Source organism: Dermacentor albipictus, chromosome 1, assembly GCF_038994185.2.
Source record: "Dermacentor albipictus isolate Rhodes 1998 colony chromosome 1, USDA_Dalb.pri_finalv2, whole genome shotgun sequence".
In the NCBI taxonomy this organism is placed as follows: Eukaryota; Metazoa; Arthropoda; class Arachnida; order Ixodida; family Ixodidae; genus Dermacentor; species Dermacentor albipictus.
The window spans coordinates 89906521-89927790 of NC_091821.1; the positions used below are offsets into that span (position 1 = coordinate 89906521).

The 21270-nt window shown below is 42.8% G+C and overlaps 1 protein-coding gene across 6 annotated transcripts in view; it reads left to right on the plus strand.

Annotated features, from left to right (window-relative positions):
- The first annotated feature begins 50 nt into the window (after positions 1-50).
- The window catches only part of poe (E3 ubiquitin-protein ligase-like protein poe), a 549262-nt gene continuing 528042 nt past the window's right edge, over positions 51-21270 (plus strand). For 4 of the 6 annotated variants that reach the window (XM_065455076.2, XM_065455078.2, XM_065455079.2 and 1 more), the window contains exons 1-2: positions 51-246; positions 19557-19654. In XM_065455076.2, coding sequence (XP_065311148.1) covers positions 128-246; positions 19557-19654 — 217 coding nt within the window. In that variant the 5' untranslated portion in view covers positions 51-127. The remainder of the gene's footprint in view (positions 247-19556; positions 19655-21270) is intronic. The other 2 variants (XM_065455080.2, XM_065455081.2) reach the window with 1 other exon arrangement.

Here is a 21270-nt window from a genome sequence, read left to right on the forward strand (position 1 = left end):
CCGGGTGAACGTAGACACTTTCATTTCATAAAGAAATACGGGCGAAGCCAAAGCCAATACCAGAGCCGTCAGCTGTCGGTGTGCTGGGTTACAGAGTTCTCCACACCGGTTTGAGAGTCGGGTAAACATGGCGTCCGCTTCGTCGGGCCCTGACTGGTTTTCGAACGCAATTGCAATATTAAGTTCAAGTCAGACTTCACTCAACAAATCTGACCTTCAGATAATTGTAAAGTCTGTCATACAAAGGTAAGTAAATTTTTCGATTATAAATGTGCGTGTGTGTGTGGTTTCCTGGCACGTCGCAAGCGCGAACGCAGAATGATAAGGCGTTTCTGTCGGCGGATGTTTCTCTTTTCTTTTTCATCGCTGCAAAATTTAGCTCGCACAGTGTAGCTCCAAAAGTGGGATATTAATAGAGTTTGCACGTGTTTTCCTTTCACAGGGTGACTAGAAAAGTATCGACTTGCTGTCCGTTCTGTAGTAAAGTTGCTGAAGCCTGAGGAAGAGTTGCTTATAGTAGACAGCTTTTAACGTGATCCGTTACTCGTCAGCGTTGCGTTTACCTTTGTAGCAATATTTGCGTAAAACTTCGATAGTCTAACTGCTGCAGAAATTCTCTTGCGCCGGTTGTGCTGCCGTTTGTCATGAAAGCAATGGTTACCCGGCGACTGCGTTCTATTATGCTTATCTACATGTGTTGCTCTTGTTAAATTTTTTCCATGTTGACATTGTAAAATATTAGCAAATGTGCAGCTACAGCTTTCGTTAGTGCCCCTTCTGAGACGTATTAATGCAGCGTACTTCTCGTTCACCTTCTTGTGCTGCTTAGTATTGGTTCGCGCATTTTTCGTTTCTCAATAGTTTTCTTTGCTTCTCTTTCCATAGGCCATGATTATTCCTACTTGCTTGTTCTGTTACTCTTGTTATTTTTTACATTTATGAGTTTTGTTCTGCTTGGTCTAGCGTTACGAAAATTGGAACATCGGCGCCTAGGTTTCCTCCACAACCCTCACATAGAAACTGTTAGTACCACTGTTGTTGGCAGAACAATTGATACCATTTCATGCAACGGTCATTCTGGTCGTTGCTGGCGATAAGACCGGCGCACAGTGCAGATCACTTGCTACCACGCTTTCCGAATTAACATTACGTGCGTAGTGGAAGGGTTAAAATTAATTCAGTTAGAGGAATTCATAGTTGTACTATCAGTAGCAGGGCCATCTTATTGACTAAGAAGTTACTACTTCTGGAACTCTGCCACCTTGATAATTTATTTACATGGACAATTGTTCATTCTGTGAACTTGTAGCAATTCTTCAGTGTATTGTTGCCATTGGTACCTAGCCATACTCTGATCTACCCAAGTGATTGTTCAGTATTTCACTGACTCATCATGGCGGTTCAGTGGCTATGGCATTCTGATGCTGCACATGACTGGGCACAATACCGCGGAGGCAAAATGAAAACAAGCTCCCATGTGGACCTTCGGGTGCGCATAAAAGAACACCAGGTCGGTCAGAATTAATCTGCACCCCCCATCCCCCACTACAGCATTTTTAATAGTTTTGGGATGCTAAACCCCACAGTTTACTTTTAAGAGTTGGCTGCCTTTGCATTCTGTTTTAAAAGAAAGATTTGTGTCAGTGAGAACAGCGAAATAGTGTGGGGTGGCTGCCTTATTGTTTGTTAGAAAACATTACAAGTCAGCCTTTCTGGGTGCATTATTGGCAAGAGAGCAGTTCCAATCTGTGTGTTTTTAAACCTTCCTTTTGTTTTTGTCTTAGGTTATAATTTTCTCCAGGCACCAGTATAAATATATTGGTCTGGCCAAGTTTTTGTATCTTGGGTGTCTTGAGAATGTTGCTACTATCGGTGGTACCGCTGACCTGTGGGCATTTCAGATCCTCTTAGTCCTTGAGTTGCATAGATATTGTATAAAGTATGTGCTCTGCTTGTCAAGTCGGTTGACCTCCTGTGCACTGGGTGGTGCTAGATGCTTCTGAAACAGTAATCCGTAGCCTACAAGTGTGGTGTGAAAAAGTAAACATAACATAGGAGGCAACCTTTCAACATGAATTTAATTTGCTTGCTATGGATGTTATGGGGTCCGTGCTAGTGACTGCATTATTGTGTTCATGTCAGTTAAGTGATAAATTTGCACGATGTAGGCTAAAATTCGGCCACTACCTCCCTAATGACTCCTACAATTAACCTATGGCCCTCAGTCCCCAGCAGCTGCGAAGCACCTTGCCAAGGCGGCGGTCAGACCTTTAACGCAGCAGCGGGTGCTAAGAATCTCTGTGTCTGGACAGGCCGCCAATGGAAACTGACCCTGTCAACCTTTAACAGCCGAACTCTGTCAAGTGAGGCTAGTTTAGCAGGACTCCTTGCGGAACTATCAGACATTGTTTGGGATATAATTGGCCTTAGTGAGATTAGAAAAACTGGTGAGACTTATACATTGCTGAATAACGGCAATGTCCTTTGCTATAGAGGTCTCCTTGATAAGAAGCAATACAGGGTAGGATTCCTAATCCATAAGGACATAGTAGGCAACATTGACGAATTCTACAGCATTAATGAGAGGGTAGCAGTAGTCGTAATCAAACTTAATAAGAGGTATAGATTAAAGGTAGTACAAGCTTACGCTCCAACATCCAGTCACGACGATGAGGAAGTAGATCAGCTTTATGAAGATGTTGAATTAGCGATGAGAAAAGTGCAAACTCTGTATACAGTAGTAATAGGTGACTTCAATGCAAAAGTGGGAAAATGCAGGTGGGCGCACAGGAAATTGGCAACTACAGCGTCGATTCTAGAAACACTAGAGGAGAGTTGCTGGTAGAATTCGTAGAAAGGAATATGCTGAGAATAATGAACACCTTTTTCAAGAAACGTAGCAACAGAAAGTGGGCCTAGGAAAGCCCTAATGGTGAAACAAGAAATGAATTTGATTTCATACTTTGTGCTGAGCCCAGCATAGTGCAGGATGTAGAAGGGATAGGTAGGGTATAGCGCAGTGATCATAGGTTAGTGAGGGCTAGGATTCACCTCAATTTGAAGAGAGAAAGAGTAAAATTGGTCAAGAAGAAACAGGTCAACTTAGAGGCAGTAAGGGTAAAAACAGACAAATTTAGGCAGGTACTTGCAAACAAATATGCAGCCTTAGAACAGAAAGATGATGACATAGAGGTAATGAATGCAATTGTAATGAGGTTGACTTCAGAGGCAGCAATTGAAGTGGGAGGCAATGCATCAAAGTAACCAGTAGGCAAGCTCTCCCAAGTAACAAAGGACCTAATAAAGAAACAACAAAGAATGAGTCTCCAACTCAAGAGATAAGATAGAATTCGTGGAACTGTCGGAACGGATCAAAAAGGTGAAAATAAGTGATATTCGAAACTATTACATGAGAAAGACTGAAGAAGCCGTAAAAAATGGACGCAACCTGAAATCGGCGAGAAAGAAACTTAGCATAGGACAAACCAAGATATATGCACTGGAAGATAAGCAGGGTAATATCGGCAATCTCGAAGGCATAATAAAAGCAGCGGAAGAATTCTATACGGACCTGTACAGTACCCAGAGGAGTCGGATACCTCCATCAGAAACAGTCCCTATCGATTGCAAGGGTCCCAGAAAACTGGCAGAATGCAAACATATACTAATCCACAAAAAAGGAGACATTAAAGAACTGAAAAATTATAGGCCCATTAGCTTACTCCCAGTATTGTATAAAATATTCACCAAAATAATCTCCAATAGAATAAGGGCAACACTGGACTTTAGTCAACCAAGGGAACAGGCTGGCTTCAGGAAGGGATACTCTACAATAGATCACATCCATGTCATTAATCAGGTAATCAAGAAATCTACAGAATTCAATAAGCCTTTCTATATGGCTTTCATAGATTACGAAATGACATTTGATTCAGTAGATATACCAGCAGTCATAGAGGCATTACGTAATCAAGGAGTAGAGACCGCTTACGTAAGTACCTTGGAAAATATCTGCAGAGATTCCACAGCTACCTTAATTCTAAACAAGTAGGATGATACCAATAAAGAACGGGGTCAGACAGGGAGAGACAATCTCTCCGATGCTATTCACTGCGTGTTTGGAAGAAGTATTCAAGCTATTCAACTGGGAAGGCTTAGGAGTAAGGATCGACAGGGAATATCTCGGCAACCTTCGGTTTTCCGATGACATTGTTCTATTCAGCAACACTGCAGACGAGTTACAACAAATTATTGAGGTCCTTAACAGAGAGAGTGTAAGAATGTGGTTGAAGATTAATGTGCAGAAGACAAAGATAATGATGAATAGATTGGCAAGGTAACAAGAGTTCAGTATCACCAGTCAGCCTCTAGAGCATGGGAAGGGGTATGTTTACCTAGGTCAACTAATCACAGGGAAACCTGATCATGAGAAGGAAATTCATGAAGGCATAAAAATGGGTTAGATTGCATACGCAAGGTATTGTCAGCTCCTGACTGGAAGCTTACCATTATCATTGAAAAGGAACGTGTACATCAATGCATTTTATTGGTGCTGACATATGGGGCAGAGTCTTGGAGATTGACAAAGAAGCTTGAGACGAAATTAAGGACTGCACAAAGAGCGAAGGAACAAAGAATGCTAGGCATAACATTCCGAGACAGAAAGAGAGCGGTTTGGATCAGAGAGCAAACGGGTATGGCCCTAATTCAATTTGACATGAAGAGAAGAAATGGAGCTGGGCAGGTCATGTAATGCGCAGGTTATATAACCATTCGACCGTTAGGGTTACAGGATGGGTACCAAGAGAAGGGAAACGCAGTTGAGGACGGCAGAAGACTAGGTGGAGCGATGTAATTAGAAAATTCACGAGCACTAGTTGAATCGGTTGGCCCAAGACTGGGGTAATTGGAGATCGTAGGGAGAGGCCTTCATCCTGCAGTGGACATAAAATAGGTTGAAGAAGATGATGATGATGAGACTACAAATGTTGGCTTACAAGTTTATGCATAAAGTAAGCAAATCCTTTATGTATGATTCTATGGTTTACTCAAATTGGTGTCCTGTCGTATTCTCTCTCCCCATTTTTTCCCTCAAAATATCAATTTCCCAACATACACAATGAAGCAACAGAACTGCTTGTTGGGCTAGTTGGTGCTTGCTAAATGACATGTTTTTTGCCGCAATTGAACATGCACAAACGGAAGACACGTAAAGACAACACTGGCGGCCACCTGTGTTGTTTTTGTCTTTCTTTTGTGCGTGTTCAATTGCGGCAAAAAACATGTCTTTTATACACAATGAAATTGTCCATCCCTGCTGTATTCCTAATTTCTGCATATTGATTGAAGTACCCTTGATGACTCATACAGAATTTTTTCACTATGCTTAGTTGTCTATGTACATACACAAGCTGAAGTTTCTACTTCTGGAAGTGATGCTGTTGCAATCGCAGTGCTTGAAAACAGTTGTGAAGCCACCTGTGATACTTTTTACTTATATTAGGATAGCTTTGGGGGCTTGACAAATGATTTCTGGTGCACCATTCTGAAGCATCTGGGCAATTCTTTATGCCTACACTACGTTGAAGGTTTTTTTGTTTTTTCTCCCTTACAACACAGGCATGCATTGCCCACCCAACTTTTGGTGCAAATTATGGGTATTACGAGAGTGAGTTGTCTGACACTAATGTAAGCTTAAAGGGACCCTGAAACGATTTTGACGATTTTCTACAAATGTACTGAGTGGAAGAGTAGGTTAGAGTAGGTCCATCTGATCATCAATTGACACATCTGATTGCTCCGCGTAAAGCGTGTAATTTATTATAAGGTTTTAAAAATGCGCATCGCTGCCGATCGCAGCACACTGCTCAGCAGAATTTTAGGCCGCCCCTACCCATATGACGGAAATCATCCATGTGACGTCAGTGGGGCGAGCTATCAGATTGGCTGACCAGGGCGTGTGATCGATAATTTTTCCAACTTTGTGGTAAACAAATGATGTTTGTAATAGTTGGAATGTTAGTTAATTTGTTTTTATAAAAAGAAAGTAACATAAAGAGAACGCACAAGAACAATTTTTCAGTACATTTAAGCACTTCCGGCACACAGCAAGTGTCGTCTGCTTATGTTACAACGTTCTCCGTCTGTGATGAGAGCTCCGCCGTCAGTGCCGGTCTGTCTTTTCGCGAGCCCTATGATTCGACTTTGTTGCGTTGTGGACTGCAAACTTAGTGACTGGCAATTGTGCCCATCTGCAAGCCAGTAGACGAGTGGACTGGCTGCAGCGCATCGGACTGCTGCTATCCGATCGGCGCCAGGATTTGTGCGATTGCAGCCGTCACTTTACACCGGAAGATTACTAACGCAATAGCATTTCGCTTGTACGGTATTAGGGTAAACGCAAGCGCAAGGCTGTGTCCCCTTGCGTGTCGTTTCAGGGGATGAACAGAAGCGCAAATGTGAATGGTCTGCACGGTGCAGCCACCTGGTGGCATAGAGCTCAACCACACACAGTAGCAGTAACAAAACGTATTCTTCTTTGCGTCTGGTGTAAATTTTTCGCAGGAGTCTAATCGTTAACACTTTGTTTTCATATATGTTTAAAATGCTTTACACTTGGTTAGAGCAATACTAGCTCTTTCTTTGGCTGGTTAAGCTCTGCGCCATCGGGTGGCTCGACCGTGGAGACCAATCAGGCAGCTCACGTACGTCTACGCTAAAGTTCCTTCATCAGCTTGAGTTTATGCCTCCACTGTTCCATCAAAACTTCAGCTAGTGTGTGATTACTGGAATACCAGACACGTTCGGCGCTATGACAGAATGCTCGCAAGCACGCTGCTTCGACAGCTCTCGCTTGGGGTCGGCAGCCAAGCGGCTAGTGGAGAGGTTTCGCGTGGGCGGGGGCTGGCTCCAAAACAACTGGAAGTGGATGATGTGACGTCGCATCGTGATGCAAACCAGTGAAAGCAGAGCTTAGCCCCGATTGCTCGGCGAATGAGTTGATGAGGACAAGCATGGCTAGGGAGGAGGGTAACTTGTAATCGCTTGTAGCTCCATTAATATGTAACGCTTCACTTAAATTACGGTGCGAATGTTCTACTTAAGCTGTACCCTACGCGTCTACAAAATTTGTTCGAACCGTTTCAGGGGCCCTTTAAATTTCTTGTTAATTCTCATATTCATATTAGGTGCCAGTGGCAGCCTTCAGTAATCTTTGAGAAGGCTACTGGCAATTGCAAAATTTTAATTTGACTAACAGAATGATAATGAAGTGTCCTTGACATTGGCTTCCTGGCAGCCTGTATTTACTCTGAAGCATGGTCATTAGTGCCTATATGACAAAAATATTGCTTACTTTGTAGCATTGTGCCCTGCTCCATTTATCTCTCCATGCATGTGACTTGGCAGTGACTCTTGTATGCTACCAACTGGAGGCTAGCTGTACATGGTGGCTGACCTTACATAGCCAGGTGCAGGTTGCATTAACCATTTCGCAATACATTCTGGAACATTTACAAGGGATATGAATGCAATGTAGCTTAAAGGGCCCCTCAAACGGTTCGGACAAATTTTGTAGACGCGTAGGTAACAGCTTAAGTAGAACATTCGCACCACAATTTAAGTGAAGCGTTACGTATTAATGGAGCTACAAGCGATTATAAGTTACCCTCCTGCCCAGCCATGCTTTTCCTCCTCAACTCGTTCGCCGAGCGATCGGGGCTGAGCTCCGCCTCCACTGGTCCTGTGTCACGATGCGACGTCACATCGTCCACTTCTGGTTGTTTTGAAGCCCGCCCCTGCCCGCGCGAAACCTCTCCGCTAGCCGCTTGGCTGTCGACCCCAAGCGAGAGCTGTCGAAGCAGCGTGCTTGCGAGCATTCTGTCATAGCGCCGAACGTGTCTGGTATTCCGTTAGCCACAGGCAAGCTGGTCATATCGGCAAATGACTGGAGGCCTAAACTCAAGCTGATGAAGGAACTTTGGTGCAGACGTACGTGAGCGGCCTGATCGGTCTGCACGGTCCAGACACTTGTTGGCGCAACGCTTAACCAGCCAAACAAAGCGCTAATATTGCTCTAACCAGGTGTAAAACATTTTAAACAGTTATAAAAACAACGTGTTGATGATTACACTCCTGCGAAAAATACGCACCAGCAGCGAAAAAGAATACGCTTCGTTGCTGCTACTGTGTATGGTTGAGCTCTATGCCACCAGGTGGCTGCACCGTGCAGACCATTCACCTTTGCCCTTCTGCTCATCTCGGCTCATCCCGTTACGGCACAGTCAAGCGGCCAGACCCTGTCCCCTTGCGCTTACGTTTGCCCTAATACGGGACTCGCGAAACGCTAGTGCGTTAGTAATCTTCCGGTGTAAAGTGACGGCCGCAAACGTGCAAATCCTGGCGCCGATCGGATAGCGGCAGTCCGATGCGCAGCAGCCAGTTCGCTCGTATGCTGCCCTGCAGAGGGACACGATGTCGCAGCTTGACATATTGCCAGTCGCTACATTTGCAGTCCACAGGGCAACAAAGTCGAATCATAGTGCTCGCAAAAAGACTGAGACCAACGCTGACCGCGGAGCTCTCGTCAAAATGGAGTACGTTGTAACACAAGCAGACGACACTTGCTTTGTGCCGGAAGTGCTTAAGTGTACTGAAAAATTGTTCTTGTGCATTCTCTTTCTGCTACTTTCTCTTTATAAAAACAAATTAACTAACATTCCAACTATTACGAAGATCATTTGTTTACCATAAAGTTGGAAAAATTATCGATCACGCGCCCTGGTCAGCCAATCGGGTAGCTCGCCCCACTGACGTCATATGGGTGATTTCGGTCATATGGGTAGGGGCGGCTTAAAATTCCGCCGAGCAGTGCGCTGCGATCGGCAGCGATGTGCATTTTTAAAACCTTATAATAAATGACACGCTTTACGCAGAGCACTTAGATGTGTCAATAAATGATCAGAAGGACCTACTCTAACGACTCAGTACGTTTGTAGAAAATAGTCAAAAGCGTTTCAGGGTCCCTTTAATAAATCTGAAGTTTCTAGCAGCTACACAGTGAAGCATTCTCTATAAGGACCACTATTTCAGACACCTTAGACATTCATTTTCTTGAATCTGGAGACCACATGCCATGATGTTCCATATACCAGAGAATATTAATGTACATGGAATTACCACTACCATAAGTTTTTCTTGCAGAAAAATAAAAAAATAGCAAAATAAGTCCTACCCCAGTATATAGAAATGCATCTTAACTTGAAGCCCATGCTTGCCTTGATATAAACAATGCCTGTGGCGAACGTGCAACAGGCATCGTGTAAAAACACTCGTGTAATTGGATTTATGTGAACACTAACCCTGTATGGTCCAAATTGATTGCGAGGCTAAGGTGTGTTCAGTCTGAAGGTGAAGATTAGGACTTAAACGTGCAAAAACGACCCTCAATGTCTTTGTTTGTTGGCTTATGATATGGCGAATAAAAATCAGGCCCTTGGTTTCCTTTCTTTTCGTTCAACCTTGGTAACCGTTGCGGATAATGTTTGTAGAACTGGTATTTGTAGGGCAGAAGTTGCCAAACGGAGCTGTTTCAATGAAAGTTTAGTTTCATCTTACCAGGAGAGTTAGTCTGAACAACTTTAAGCAGTGTTTACTTAATATTTCACATCTCTCAGGTCCTACCTTAATCATTGTTGTCAAGAAAGCAGTCTGGGCACCTGTGTTATGACCAATGACATACCTTAAGTTCCTTCTCAAGCAAGACATAGCGAAGTAGCATGTAATATCTGGGCCCGTATTTTGTAGCAGTCCATTTCATTTTTCATCCTTTTCTTATCATGCGGCAGGCCGAGTGGCTGATCCCAGCAATAATGGCAGTGCTGCTGCATATGAGTTGCGTCTGAGCCAATGGAGAAGGGTGAAAAGAATGGAAAAGATAATGGAATGCTAGAAAATATGGTTCTTGGTTTCTGTTGAAAAGGAATATTTGCTAGTTTTGACTTCCAATATTTCATAGGAAGAAAATTGTAGTGATAGGCAATTCAAGGCATATAGAGTGTCCTTATGCCTTACTATTCGCTTTTTCAGTGCAACTTTAAATAACCAATTCATGGTGCTCTGAATGCAAAACATATTTTTGGCTCATTTCAGACACATTGTGGTAGGTTCCTGTCTCACATAGCTTTGTGCATCTTTAGTAAAAAAGAATTTGAACTGTCTGTTGGTGGGAATGAACCTTGGCCCCCCCATCACAACAGCCTGAAGATCTAACTATGAGGCCATGATCGCATGCATACTTCTCTCATACTAGTTTAAGCTAGCCCTTTCAGACGTTTCGCATGTATGGCACATTCCATAGCACAAGCAAGAGCACGGGCACACATGCCAATTTCCATGCAGCCACAGACTGGAATGAAACACATGAGGGATAATCTTATCATTTTCTTCCATGTGTGTCATGTCGCTTATCAACAAGTTGCTTATAGAAGAAAGAGCATGCCTTGTTTCTCCCATTTTCCCTTCGTGGCTGCTAGTGCTTTGAGACACCCTGCTATACTGCATCACCTTCCAGATCGACCCAAGTTGTTACAAAGCTGGTTGTAATATTCCTTCACTGGAGCACGAAAAATCAATGCTTCTGTCATCGCAGTCATGCTAATGTCATCTTGCTGATTTCGGGATACACGCTCACGGCACACACAGATGCACAATTGTTTGACATACACAAAACCATTGGCTCATTTGGTAACACTTTGCAGAACCCCAAACTGTGCCGTATAGCTAGCTGCCTGTAAAATGCTTTGCATAACATTGATTCCCACGGTGCATGGTATCTACATAATCTTTTTGCTGAATAAATTTTCCCATGTCATGCTTTATTATAAAAAATATTTTTTTAGTGCCCTTGCACACTTGTTTAGAAAAGAAGATGGACATAATGGGAGGAAAATAATTTTATCATGTTGCAGTTTTTTTTTTCCAGATTAGTTCTGATGAGCTATTATGAGAACCCATCAGCAGAACCCATCTTACGATGGCTGTTGCTGTTAATGTGATTAGGATTCAAGCAGTGTAGGGACACATTGTATTGCCACCGCCGAAGTGCATCATGTATAAGCGGTTCACTGTAGCCGGGCTCCTCTCTTTCGCTTCGCTATGGACACGCTGCTCCTTTAGCGATGCTCACACAAAGTCTTCCTCCTTTTGCGTGGCCTCTGAGATTGCGCCAGTGAGTATGAACAATGTACTGCGGCTGAGCTCCTCTCGTGCTTACCTCTTGACGCGCTGTGCCGTCTAGTGGTGCGCCCGCGAAGCCCACTATGCATGGCATGCTGGCGCGTGCTAATGCTGAGAATTATCTCGCTGCCCATGGGCATTTGAGGCGCAATGCTAAAGCAACGGCCTGCTGTGATTGAGGAAACCCTGTGATGTGGGTTCGATTCGAAGTTCCCCAAGAATGCTATCAAATTAAAAGGAAAAAAGGAACTTTTGTTCGCAACACACAGGCTCCCTTGCAGATAGAGACCCGCTTAGTGCTGTGGAGAACCCCCTACAAAGTAGAGCTGTTTTATAGGCTTTACCTGATGGTGCTGAATTGCCTTAAATTGCTTTGAAGAAGTGTTACATATTGTAGTGAAAATTGAAATGAACGGTAAAGTACCTTGATATAAGCGCATTACAACGCGATTGTAAATATTCATTGTGGTCAAGCTTTCTATCCTGCTATGAATGCACATTTTTTTTTTAACAATGTTTGTCAAACTGTCTGCAGTTAATTTGTGCACACCTTCTTTAAGCGTTCTTTTATAAAGCATAGTCTCCGTTAGAGTGACTGCACTGATCCAGTGACACCAAAATGCGTGAGAGCCTTTTTGCCATTATGGTTGTCCTTATGGTTATGGTGTCCTTGCCTTCTAAGCAAAAATTGAGGTTCTGTTTCTTTCCCTGTGTCACTTGTTTCCAAGAAACCAATTTTATCTCTGGAAAATGACATGTGTGAGAGCTAGCAATACTTTTTCTCTTAAATAGCCTTTCTGGTTATGTTCTCCCAAGTACAGTCGACCAAAAAAGTTTGCGGACCAAGAGACCTGACGAAAAGCTGAATATCTTCGCAGCCTCAAAACGCAGCCTGGTATTACCATTTACAGCCTTTACTGGCATATGTGAACAACATTGTGATGTACGGTTTTACTGGCTACTTTTAAAGGCTGCTCGTATATTTAGCATCTCCTGAGACCCCGTGGTCTGTAAACTTTTTTGGTCGACTGTACATAAGTGAGACACCCATTCCCTCTGCTTGTTGGAATTCAGACATAATCTTCTGCATGATATGTTTGCAATGTTGATGGACATTTGAGGAGATTGATCTCCAGGAACTTTTGTCATAGTGGCAACATGGTGGGCATGGCAGTTGCATTGAAGCCTTTTTTTTTTCCACAAAACCATGCTTCTTCCTTATTGAGCCAAGTCAAATGTGTGAGCACATGGCTTATGAGTGGCCCCACACGATTTCTTGGGTGTCTGCTCTGCTGTCTCATTAGTTTCCTTAGCACCCCTGTGTTCTGAACTGTCGAAATGCTTTCTTGTATCAGAAAGACGCTCTACAGGTGTGCTTCAACCTTTATGTGGCAACCTTTGTTCTCACAACTTCTTGTGCTCAGCTACCTTGGTTTGGTGAATGGCTGTGTAGTAAGCCTGACTGAACAGCTGCATTGTTCATTGCTTTTCTGAGAGCGTTGGCCAACAATCCTCTGTAGTCATGCTCTGATGTATTGTGCCTTTGCTTTAATAATCCCTAAAGGTTGATCATTGACTCTGAAGCCATATTTATGCAATGCAATGTGTTGTTAGTGTGACAAACGCTCTTGCTGCACGTCTTATACTCCAGGGAAAGTGAACGAGCATTTTTTCTTTGCCAGCTGTTGCTAGATGTGAAGTGTACATGCCCATCTGCACAAGCATTATGCATAGCTCCTTTGCTGTCGGCACATTTCCAAGAGCATAAATTTCTTGCAGTTGCTTCCAACCACCCTTTGCTTTGCGGTTGCTTCCAACCAGTTGCAGTTGCAACCTTTGCAGTTGCACCTCTTGCAGTTGCTTCCAACCACCATTGAGGTCACTAGGAACTTTGTAAATTAAAACACTTCATGCATTTTTTTTGCATGTGTGTGTGTGTGGCTGATTTGCATCTTGCGACGCAACGGTAAGACGTCTTTGATGCAAAGCAGCAAATTCTTTTGGACTGACTGATTCGCATCTTCTGGTACATAGTAGTAGGCCTGATATGTACATCTTAAAAGAAATTGACAGTCGATGAGAACATGCAGTTAGATTATGATATGTACGAATCAATCATGTCTTGGACAAATTATGTCTTGGACAAATTTTTAAAAGCCTGCTGTTCTCTTAAATATGGAATTATGCCTTTAAATCTCCTTCGAAGATTGCAGAAAATTATACAAGGCAGCACTGTGCTATTGATCATCACTAAATATATTTATGTGCCGCACTACTTTGCAATCCTGTGCTTGAGTCATAAAGTGTGCTCTACGTTTCATCAAAAATTATTTCTGCTTCCATTAAGTCCTTTGAAGCTCCAGATACAGATAGGTCTTTTTGAGAAGTGATGCTGGCTATGCCCCATGTATTAGCACATTGTCTGTTAATGTGTGGCTCAGTGCCTATTATTCTCCATCAGGCACTACAGCATGCTTCTGTCTTGCATGCCTTCTCTTTCCATCCTCCTGAAGGATTATCTTTCCGATTTACTTGTCTTATTCTTTAACAACTTATGGTGTCGGCAGCACCCCTACCAACCACTTCTTTACCGATACAAAAACTTTACTAAGTTTTTTATATTAACATGCAAGTTATTGCAAAAGCTTGTTATGTGTTGCAGACGTTTGCCAAGGTTGTATTGCATAGTTTACACAAGATTACTTTCTTTACTACCGAAGTTTCCAACCCGCCGTGGTTGCTCAGTGGCTATGGTGTTGGGCTACTGAGCACGAGGTCGCGGGATCGAATCTCGACCACGGCGGCCGCATTTCGATGGGGGCGAAATGTGAAAACACCTGTGTGCTTAAATTTAGGTGCATGTTAAAGAACCCCAGGTTGTCGAAATTTCCGGAGTCCTCCACTACGGCATGCCTCATAATCAAAGTGGTTTTGGCACGTAAAATCCCATAATTTAATTTTTAATTTTTCACTGAAGTTTCCAGTTAGTCAGTTTATGCAATGCACTATCACCTCATCTGTTAGCAATATCCAGTGTCCACACACAGTAAAATCGAGAGTTCATTACTTAAAGAATTCTGAATTGTTCATTCTTTGTGGCTGTTGTCAACTAGGTGCTATTGTTATGTCTTGATGTACCACTGAAATTTTTTTTTAAATTTGGTCATTATTCCTTTCCATAAATGTCACAGACTTCTTCCACTGTCCAAGTGCACTTGTCGCAGATTAGTTACTGGACAAAAAAATGCAGGTTGCTTTGCAGCACTTTGCTTGACACATTGCATCTGTAGCAGATGCAACGCGTTCAGCAAGGCGCTGCATAGTGTGTTCGTTTATGCATCTGTTGTGAATGCACTTAAACCTTGAAGGCCTAGACAACTTGTATTCATTCGTGCCACCACTAAAAGCTTATGTTGCCAGTAGTGACATCACTGGTATGCAAAAGCTTTCACTGCCTTTCCTTGCAGGAATTCCAACCCAAGTACTTGTCACCCTTGCTTGGCCCAAAATTGTAATTCACTGCATAGGCACAGGGGCCATGTATGAGGGTTCGCACCACTATCTGACTACTGGTGTCTGATTTCTACTGAGTTCTTGTTTCCAGCACTGCTTTAGTTGCATCTGGGCTATATGTGCAACATGTGTGACCAGAATACACAGGACAATGATACATTGAAATGAAAGGGTTCATGGATAGGACTGCTACAGTTTAGCATGCCAGTGCTTCCCAAACCTTACTTCTTCGAGAACTACTGGAAACACTCAAAGTATCACACATGACTCCTTTTGCCATGCTATAACCTTATCAGTTTATGTATGAGCACGGATACAAAGATTTTACATGTTTGTGACAATTAAGAGTGAACCAGCTGGACTGGAAAAACGAGTTAAGCCATATGCTCGCAGGAACTTCTAATGGGCAAAGTGAGCTTGTTTGTTAAAGCAGTCTTTTTTTTTAAGGGGAGTGCAGAGTTTGGACACTGTGTCTCTCTTGCCAGGCTCCATGTTAAACTACAACCTGTACTTTGAGCAAATTAGTTATGCAGAATTCTGCAAGATGGAGGAAGTCTCATAAAAGGTAAATTGTCATCTACCTGAATGGAGCACGAATCAATAACGGAAAGAAAGCTTTGCAGTTGAGGAAAAATCTGTCATTGTGTGGGATTGTTGAGTAGCTGGGCTGCACACGAGATATATACACAGCATATATTTGCGGTGAAACTAGTCACATCCTTTGCATTAGTTATTAGTACTAAGCAGGGCAATGTGCTAGAGCTGCCACCATTAGTGTAGCCAGTGGGGGTTGAGGTGGGTTAACCCCCTCCCCCCCCGCTCGAAATTTTCTGACTTTTCTGACTTTCTCATGGAACAGAAAGTTTCAGGAAGTGGTCTCTAAAAGAGTGACATAGCTAAAAGAGGAAACTTGAATGTGAAAGCAAAGCAAGGGCTAGTGGCTTCTGAATAGGAAGCAGCCACGCTTCATACTGTCTGCCTCGTCAATTTCCGAGTGTGATCAAATAACAATGTGTGTTGCGTGAGGACCCCAATACCATGATTGTAAGTTACTTCCAAACATCTCTTCAAACAAGTCTCACAGCAGGTCACCGAAAGTGAAGCTTGCACCATATGATGCTATTGAAGTTCTAGCGCAAAAGCTTCGTTCCTGTATTTTTAAATCTAGAATAATATAGCATATCTACAATGCCAAAAGCGCGATTGAGTGATAGGCAACTTGCGAAATAGTGCTCGCCCTCTTCACTACGTAGCTGTGGCTGTGTGTGTGAGAGAGGTAAAGCTGTGCAATGCGTGTCCTATACATAAAAGGGAAGTATAACGAATGATTTTGGAGGCCCCAAGCACTTCGTTATAAAGACATTAGCGGTGTTAATGACACTGATGTTGCTAAAAATTTTAATGAAAACCTGTCGGCCCTTCTCGGAAGAGCCAGTGTTCCTGCTACCACAGATGACGTCACAGTTCATGCCTCCAGAGTATAGGTGCCAGCTTAAGCTCATAAAGAGCCAGCAGCAACACAAACTCGTATATTACCATGAAACACGGTGGGCTTAACCACCACTGGAAATGTGCTTTGCAAAAATAAATGGAGAGAGAAAGAAAATGTAAGCAACTGGGGGAAGGTGAGGCAGTCAAGACATTAAATGTCAAGGAGAAAGCAGGCAAGGGATGTTGCTTGAGGGTGATGGTCAAGTTGGTGGGAGAGAGCCTCTGTTGCTAGGGGTGTAATTTTCCACCTTTCACCATCAACTTACAAGATTTCATGACCTTATGTCTCTGCTATTAACTGTTTTTGAAAATTCTTGCTGTAGAATGTGCCCTGGATGATTTTTTATTTATTTTTTATTTACTCTCATACCCACAGCGCCATTTAGGCATTACAGTGGGGGGGTTACATACATCAATGTAAGCAGCTTATGGCATCGAATAAACAGTATTTTGCTATACAATACAATGAAAGAGAAAAAGAGAAAAAAAACGCAAAAATGACATGACAAAAATGGTACATCAGGATATCAATGTACAGCACGCAGGAAACGGCATCATAGAATTAAGTAATAAAGCACTATATAATGATAGCAAACTCTGCAATTACTGCATACTGAAAAATAAAGAAGAAAATTTCAAAGAGCATTTGCAAAATGTTCATTATTAAGTATACTAACTACGGCAGCAGGCAGTCGATTCCATTCTAAAATGGTTTTGGGGAAAAAGGTGCTTTTGAAAAGTTTAGTTCTACAAGTGTGTTCCCTAACCTTGAGCTCGTGATCTGTTCGTCTGGATATATAATGTGGCTGAAGAATATACTTATTACGGTCTATTCCGATTTGGCCATAAAATATATTGTGAAAAAGTTTCAAGTGTAATGCCTGCCTTCTCCTTTCTAAGGTGTCCCATTTTAATGTTTGTTTTGCGCTAGTAATACTAAGGTTTCTGTCATAGTTGCCGATTACGTACCGTGCTGCTATATTCTGAACTCTCTCAAGTTTATCTCGGTCGGTACACGTGGGAGGGTCCCATACGGTACATCCATATTCTAAAATGGGTCTAACATAGCTTTTGTACAGAAGATCGCGAGCCTGCTGGGGAAAGAGTTTTGTATTGCGCCGTAGAAATCCTAACACTTTGCATGCCTTTGCTGTAATGAAATCAACATGCCTGTGCCAACACATGGACGGCGTGAGGAATACACCCAAGTACTTGTACTCGTGAACAATCTGCAATGGGGAACCGGAGAGATAATATACGGCTTCTGGCATACAGTTTTTAGTAAAGTGCATGTGGACAGTTTTCTGTGTGTTTATTTGCATATGTGACTCTCTGCACCAGTTTTGTAGTTCAACTAAATCATTTTGCAAAATAACAGTATCGGCAATGCTTATAATTTCTCTATATATTATCAGATCATCAGCAAACAATCTTACGGAAGAAACAATAGTGTTGGGAAGGTCATTTATAAACAATAAGAAAAGCAATGGGCCCAATACCGAGCCCTGGGGGACGCCAGACGTTACGCGGGCCGCACTAGATTCTGCGCCATTTACCACTACATGCTGAAACCGCAAAGAAAGGTATTCCTGAATCCATGCAATTACTTGTTCATTGATATTAAACCAGCGTAGTTTACATACAAGCAATTTGTGATCCACCAGGTCAAAAGCTTTTCTAAAATCTACAAACACCGAGTCAACACAAGAACGAGCATCCAGTGCACCACAAACTTCATGAACGAATTCTGTTAATTGAGTTGTACAGGAAAGCCCTTGCCTGAAACCATGCTGTTTCTGATTCAGGAGGTTATGATTGGTAATGTGTGTCATTATGTTACTGCACAACATGTGCTCTAATACTTTGCAGATAATACTTGTTAGAGATATCGGTCTGTAATTGCCGACCAGTTCGCGAGGCCCCGATTTATACACTGGCACAACGCACGCCATCTTCCATTCATTAGGTAGGACCCCGGTGTTCAATGACTTCGAGTACAGTATCTTAAGAAAGGGAGGGATGAACGACACACACAATTTGAGAAAAGCGCCCATCAATCCATCAGGCCCCCCTGCTTTACTGGAGTAGGGGGAGTAGGAGTAGGGGAAGTAGGAGTAGGGGACTTCCAGTGTATAAACCGAAATTTCGACGTGGCTAGCAAAAGGCCCTTTAAAAAATGTGGCATAATGGGCTTTTGACGTCAAAATAATGTCTGTGGGTACAAATGTCACCAGAAAAGTTAACTGCCACCATTATAGTGGTGATTATTCTTGCCCCTGATTGCATTTTATATTTATCTTTGTTATGGATCCAAAACTCACTATGTAGGCTAAGGATGTATAGTATACACCCAGCCTTATCATTTTGTACTGTGTAGAAATAAAATGTTCTTACGTTTAATGGGTAGAGCAATGGCTAGGAATAGCAGCTGAATTGCTAGCTGATATAGACCCTCCTTGGTGGTTCAGCAGCTATGCTCTTCTTTTGCTGAGTATAAGATTGTAGGTTTGATTTCTGGTGACATGGTGGCCCATGTAAATTGGTTTGGTGAATAAATTTTGGGGGATTTCTGTGCTTGTTAAAAAACTAAATAAACCTGGAAAACCTCGACAAGAATGGAAGCTTGGGCAAGTTCGTAATCCATGGCAGAACGTGCACAGCATGGAAGATCGGGACACATGAAGGAAGATGGAAAGTGCCGTGTGACTTTCTGTGTCCCTGTCTTTCACGCTGTGCTCATTTTGCACTTTTATCGCATTGTTTAGCAGCCTAGGTGTAGTCTGGGCATGCAAAACCGTATCATTCTCTATCAATCTGACATGCTTTAATCTGGTAACATTAGCCAAATGTTGCCATTGGTGACATATTTTACACTAATAGTTCTAGCCATACGTTGATCAATCACCAATGGCATTGCGCTGCTGAGCTCAAGGTGGTGGGTTCGATTCGTGTTGGTTCGTTGAACCATCTGGTAAAGCAAAGGGACTAAAGGGGTTCTTTAGTCTCCGCTGGCAATGTCTGTTTCAGGCATATAGAAAATATCAGCCTCAATTAAAATGTCAAAGTTGTGCCAAACTTATGAGTATTACTTATTGGGCAAGTTGGCAACAATTCATCTTGAACAGCACCACTTACGACGGACGAGCAAAGAGAACATGATACAGCTTATGTCCCGCGTGTTTGCTTATCTCTGACCTAAATGGTGCTTTTGAAGATGGGAAGTTGGGCCATTAACAAGCTTCTGATTGATGTCCACTTTGTATGAAATTGTTGCATATGTTCCAGGACACTTTGCTGATGTTATTTTCTTATTTCAGTGAAAGTGTGCTTTTGGTGGAAGATGAGGAGACCAGAGAGTTTTGTGAAGCTTTTGTTGCTCTCAGTGCCCACTTCATTGGCACTAGTGCAACTTCATGTGAGTACATGTTGTCGCTTAAAACTAACCTAAATCAAATTTGATTGGTTTCATGGAAGATATATGTTGGTGGATTTTGCTCAATCTGCAGGCCGGCAGCTTGTGTGTGTGTGTGTGTGTGCGCGCACGTGCGTGCGTGCGCGCGCACACGCGCGCGTTGTACATACTGTTCTCTTATTTGACTGCACTTTCTGCATTAGTTCAGGGAGTGCAGCACTTTTGTTTCTGATTTGGCAGGGCACTGTGCACCACTTGCACTTTGTTCTTCAATTTCACTTCTTGCAGTGCCATTTCAGCACAAGTTCTCAGTTCTATTGCACTCGCTTGTTTGGAAGTGCCAGCATCGTGCATGCTCTTAGTAGCAGATGGCATGGTGCAGTGCTAGTTAACTTATAGTACGCATATGTAAATATTCCCTGCTTGAGTTACAACAGTTACTCTGACATAAGGTGGCGATGCCTGAATGCTTGTTAGGGCATATTGGTAGCAGGCTAAATTGCTTTCATTCGAACAGCTTTCTCTTGAAGTGTTTTCTTACAAAAAAATATATATATATGTATGTATGTATGTATGTATGTATGTATATGTATATATAATATGTATGTATGCATGTGTATATATATGTATGTATGTATATATACGTATGTATGTATATATATATACAGCACTACGGCCACTATTTCATTGCCAGCATGTAGTACCACCATGATAGTAATTGTTGGGATAATTAAAAGAAAATATCCTTGCCTTTGCTATGTATGTGTTGAATATTATGCTCCGACAAAGAAGAGAAGAAGACGAAGTGAGAAACAAGCGTGGAGCCGAGCGCGCGCCTGCATTTTTTAGTTGTTTTTGCAAGCGTCAAATAAAAAAGACGTTCTCTACTTCGGCTCCGCTTCCTGGTTTTCAACATATGGTGCCGTGACCAGGATATCAGACCTACAGTTGAAGACCCCTAACGATGAAGCGAGCTACCTGAAGAGGATGACCTACCGACGCGATCAACGCGACCACGCTGCGACAGAAGCGAAGAACGATCCACGTCATCACGAGGCCTACCATTCCCGACGTGACGACATGGAAAGAATACGACGGAAGCGTGCTACCGTTCGAGCGGCGGTCACCAGGATCATCAACGACATGACAACTCTTATGCAGACAGAACCAACGCCATATGGTGAGCTGACCGACCATCTTAACCTATTGAAGATAAAGGAAGCTATGCTTACGGACCTTGATAACCAAGTAGAAGAACAGGTTACCGATGATAACCTTGAGGATGAGCTTCAAAACGTCGGACAGTATCAAGAATCTATCGTCCTCACGAAATCCCGTGCTGAACGCATTTTATCCGATCAGCAAACAACGACTACGCACGAATCTCACGATGACTTTCGTCAAGCACGCGCACACGTCAAGCTACCGAAGCTGGATGTGCCAAAGTTTCATGGTGACCCCATTAAATGGCCAGAATTTTGGGATCAATTTGAGTCTACAATTCACCAGAACCGATATATTACAGACGTAGACAAATTGAAATATCTTCGGAGCTACTTGATGGGTAAAGCGGAAGGTGTCATCAGCGGCCTGTCGACAACTAACGAGAGCTATAGCAC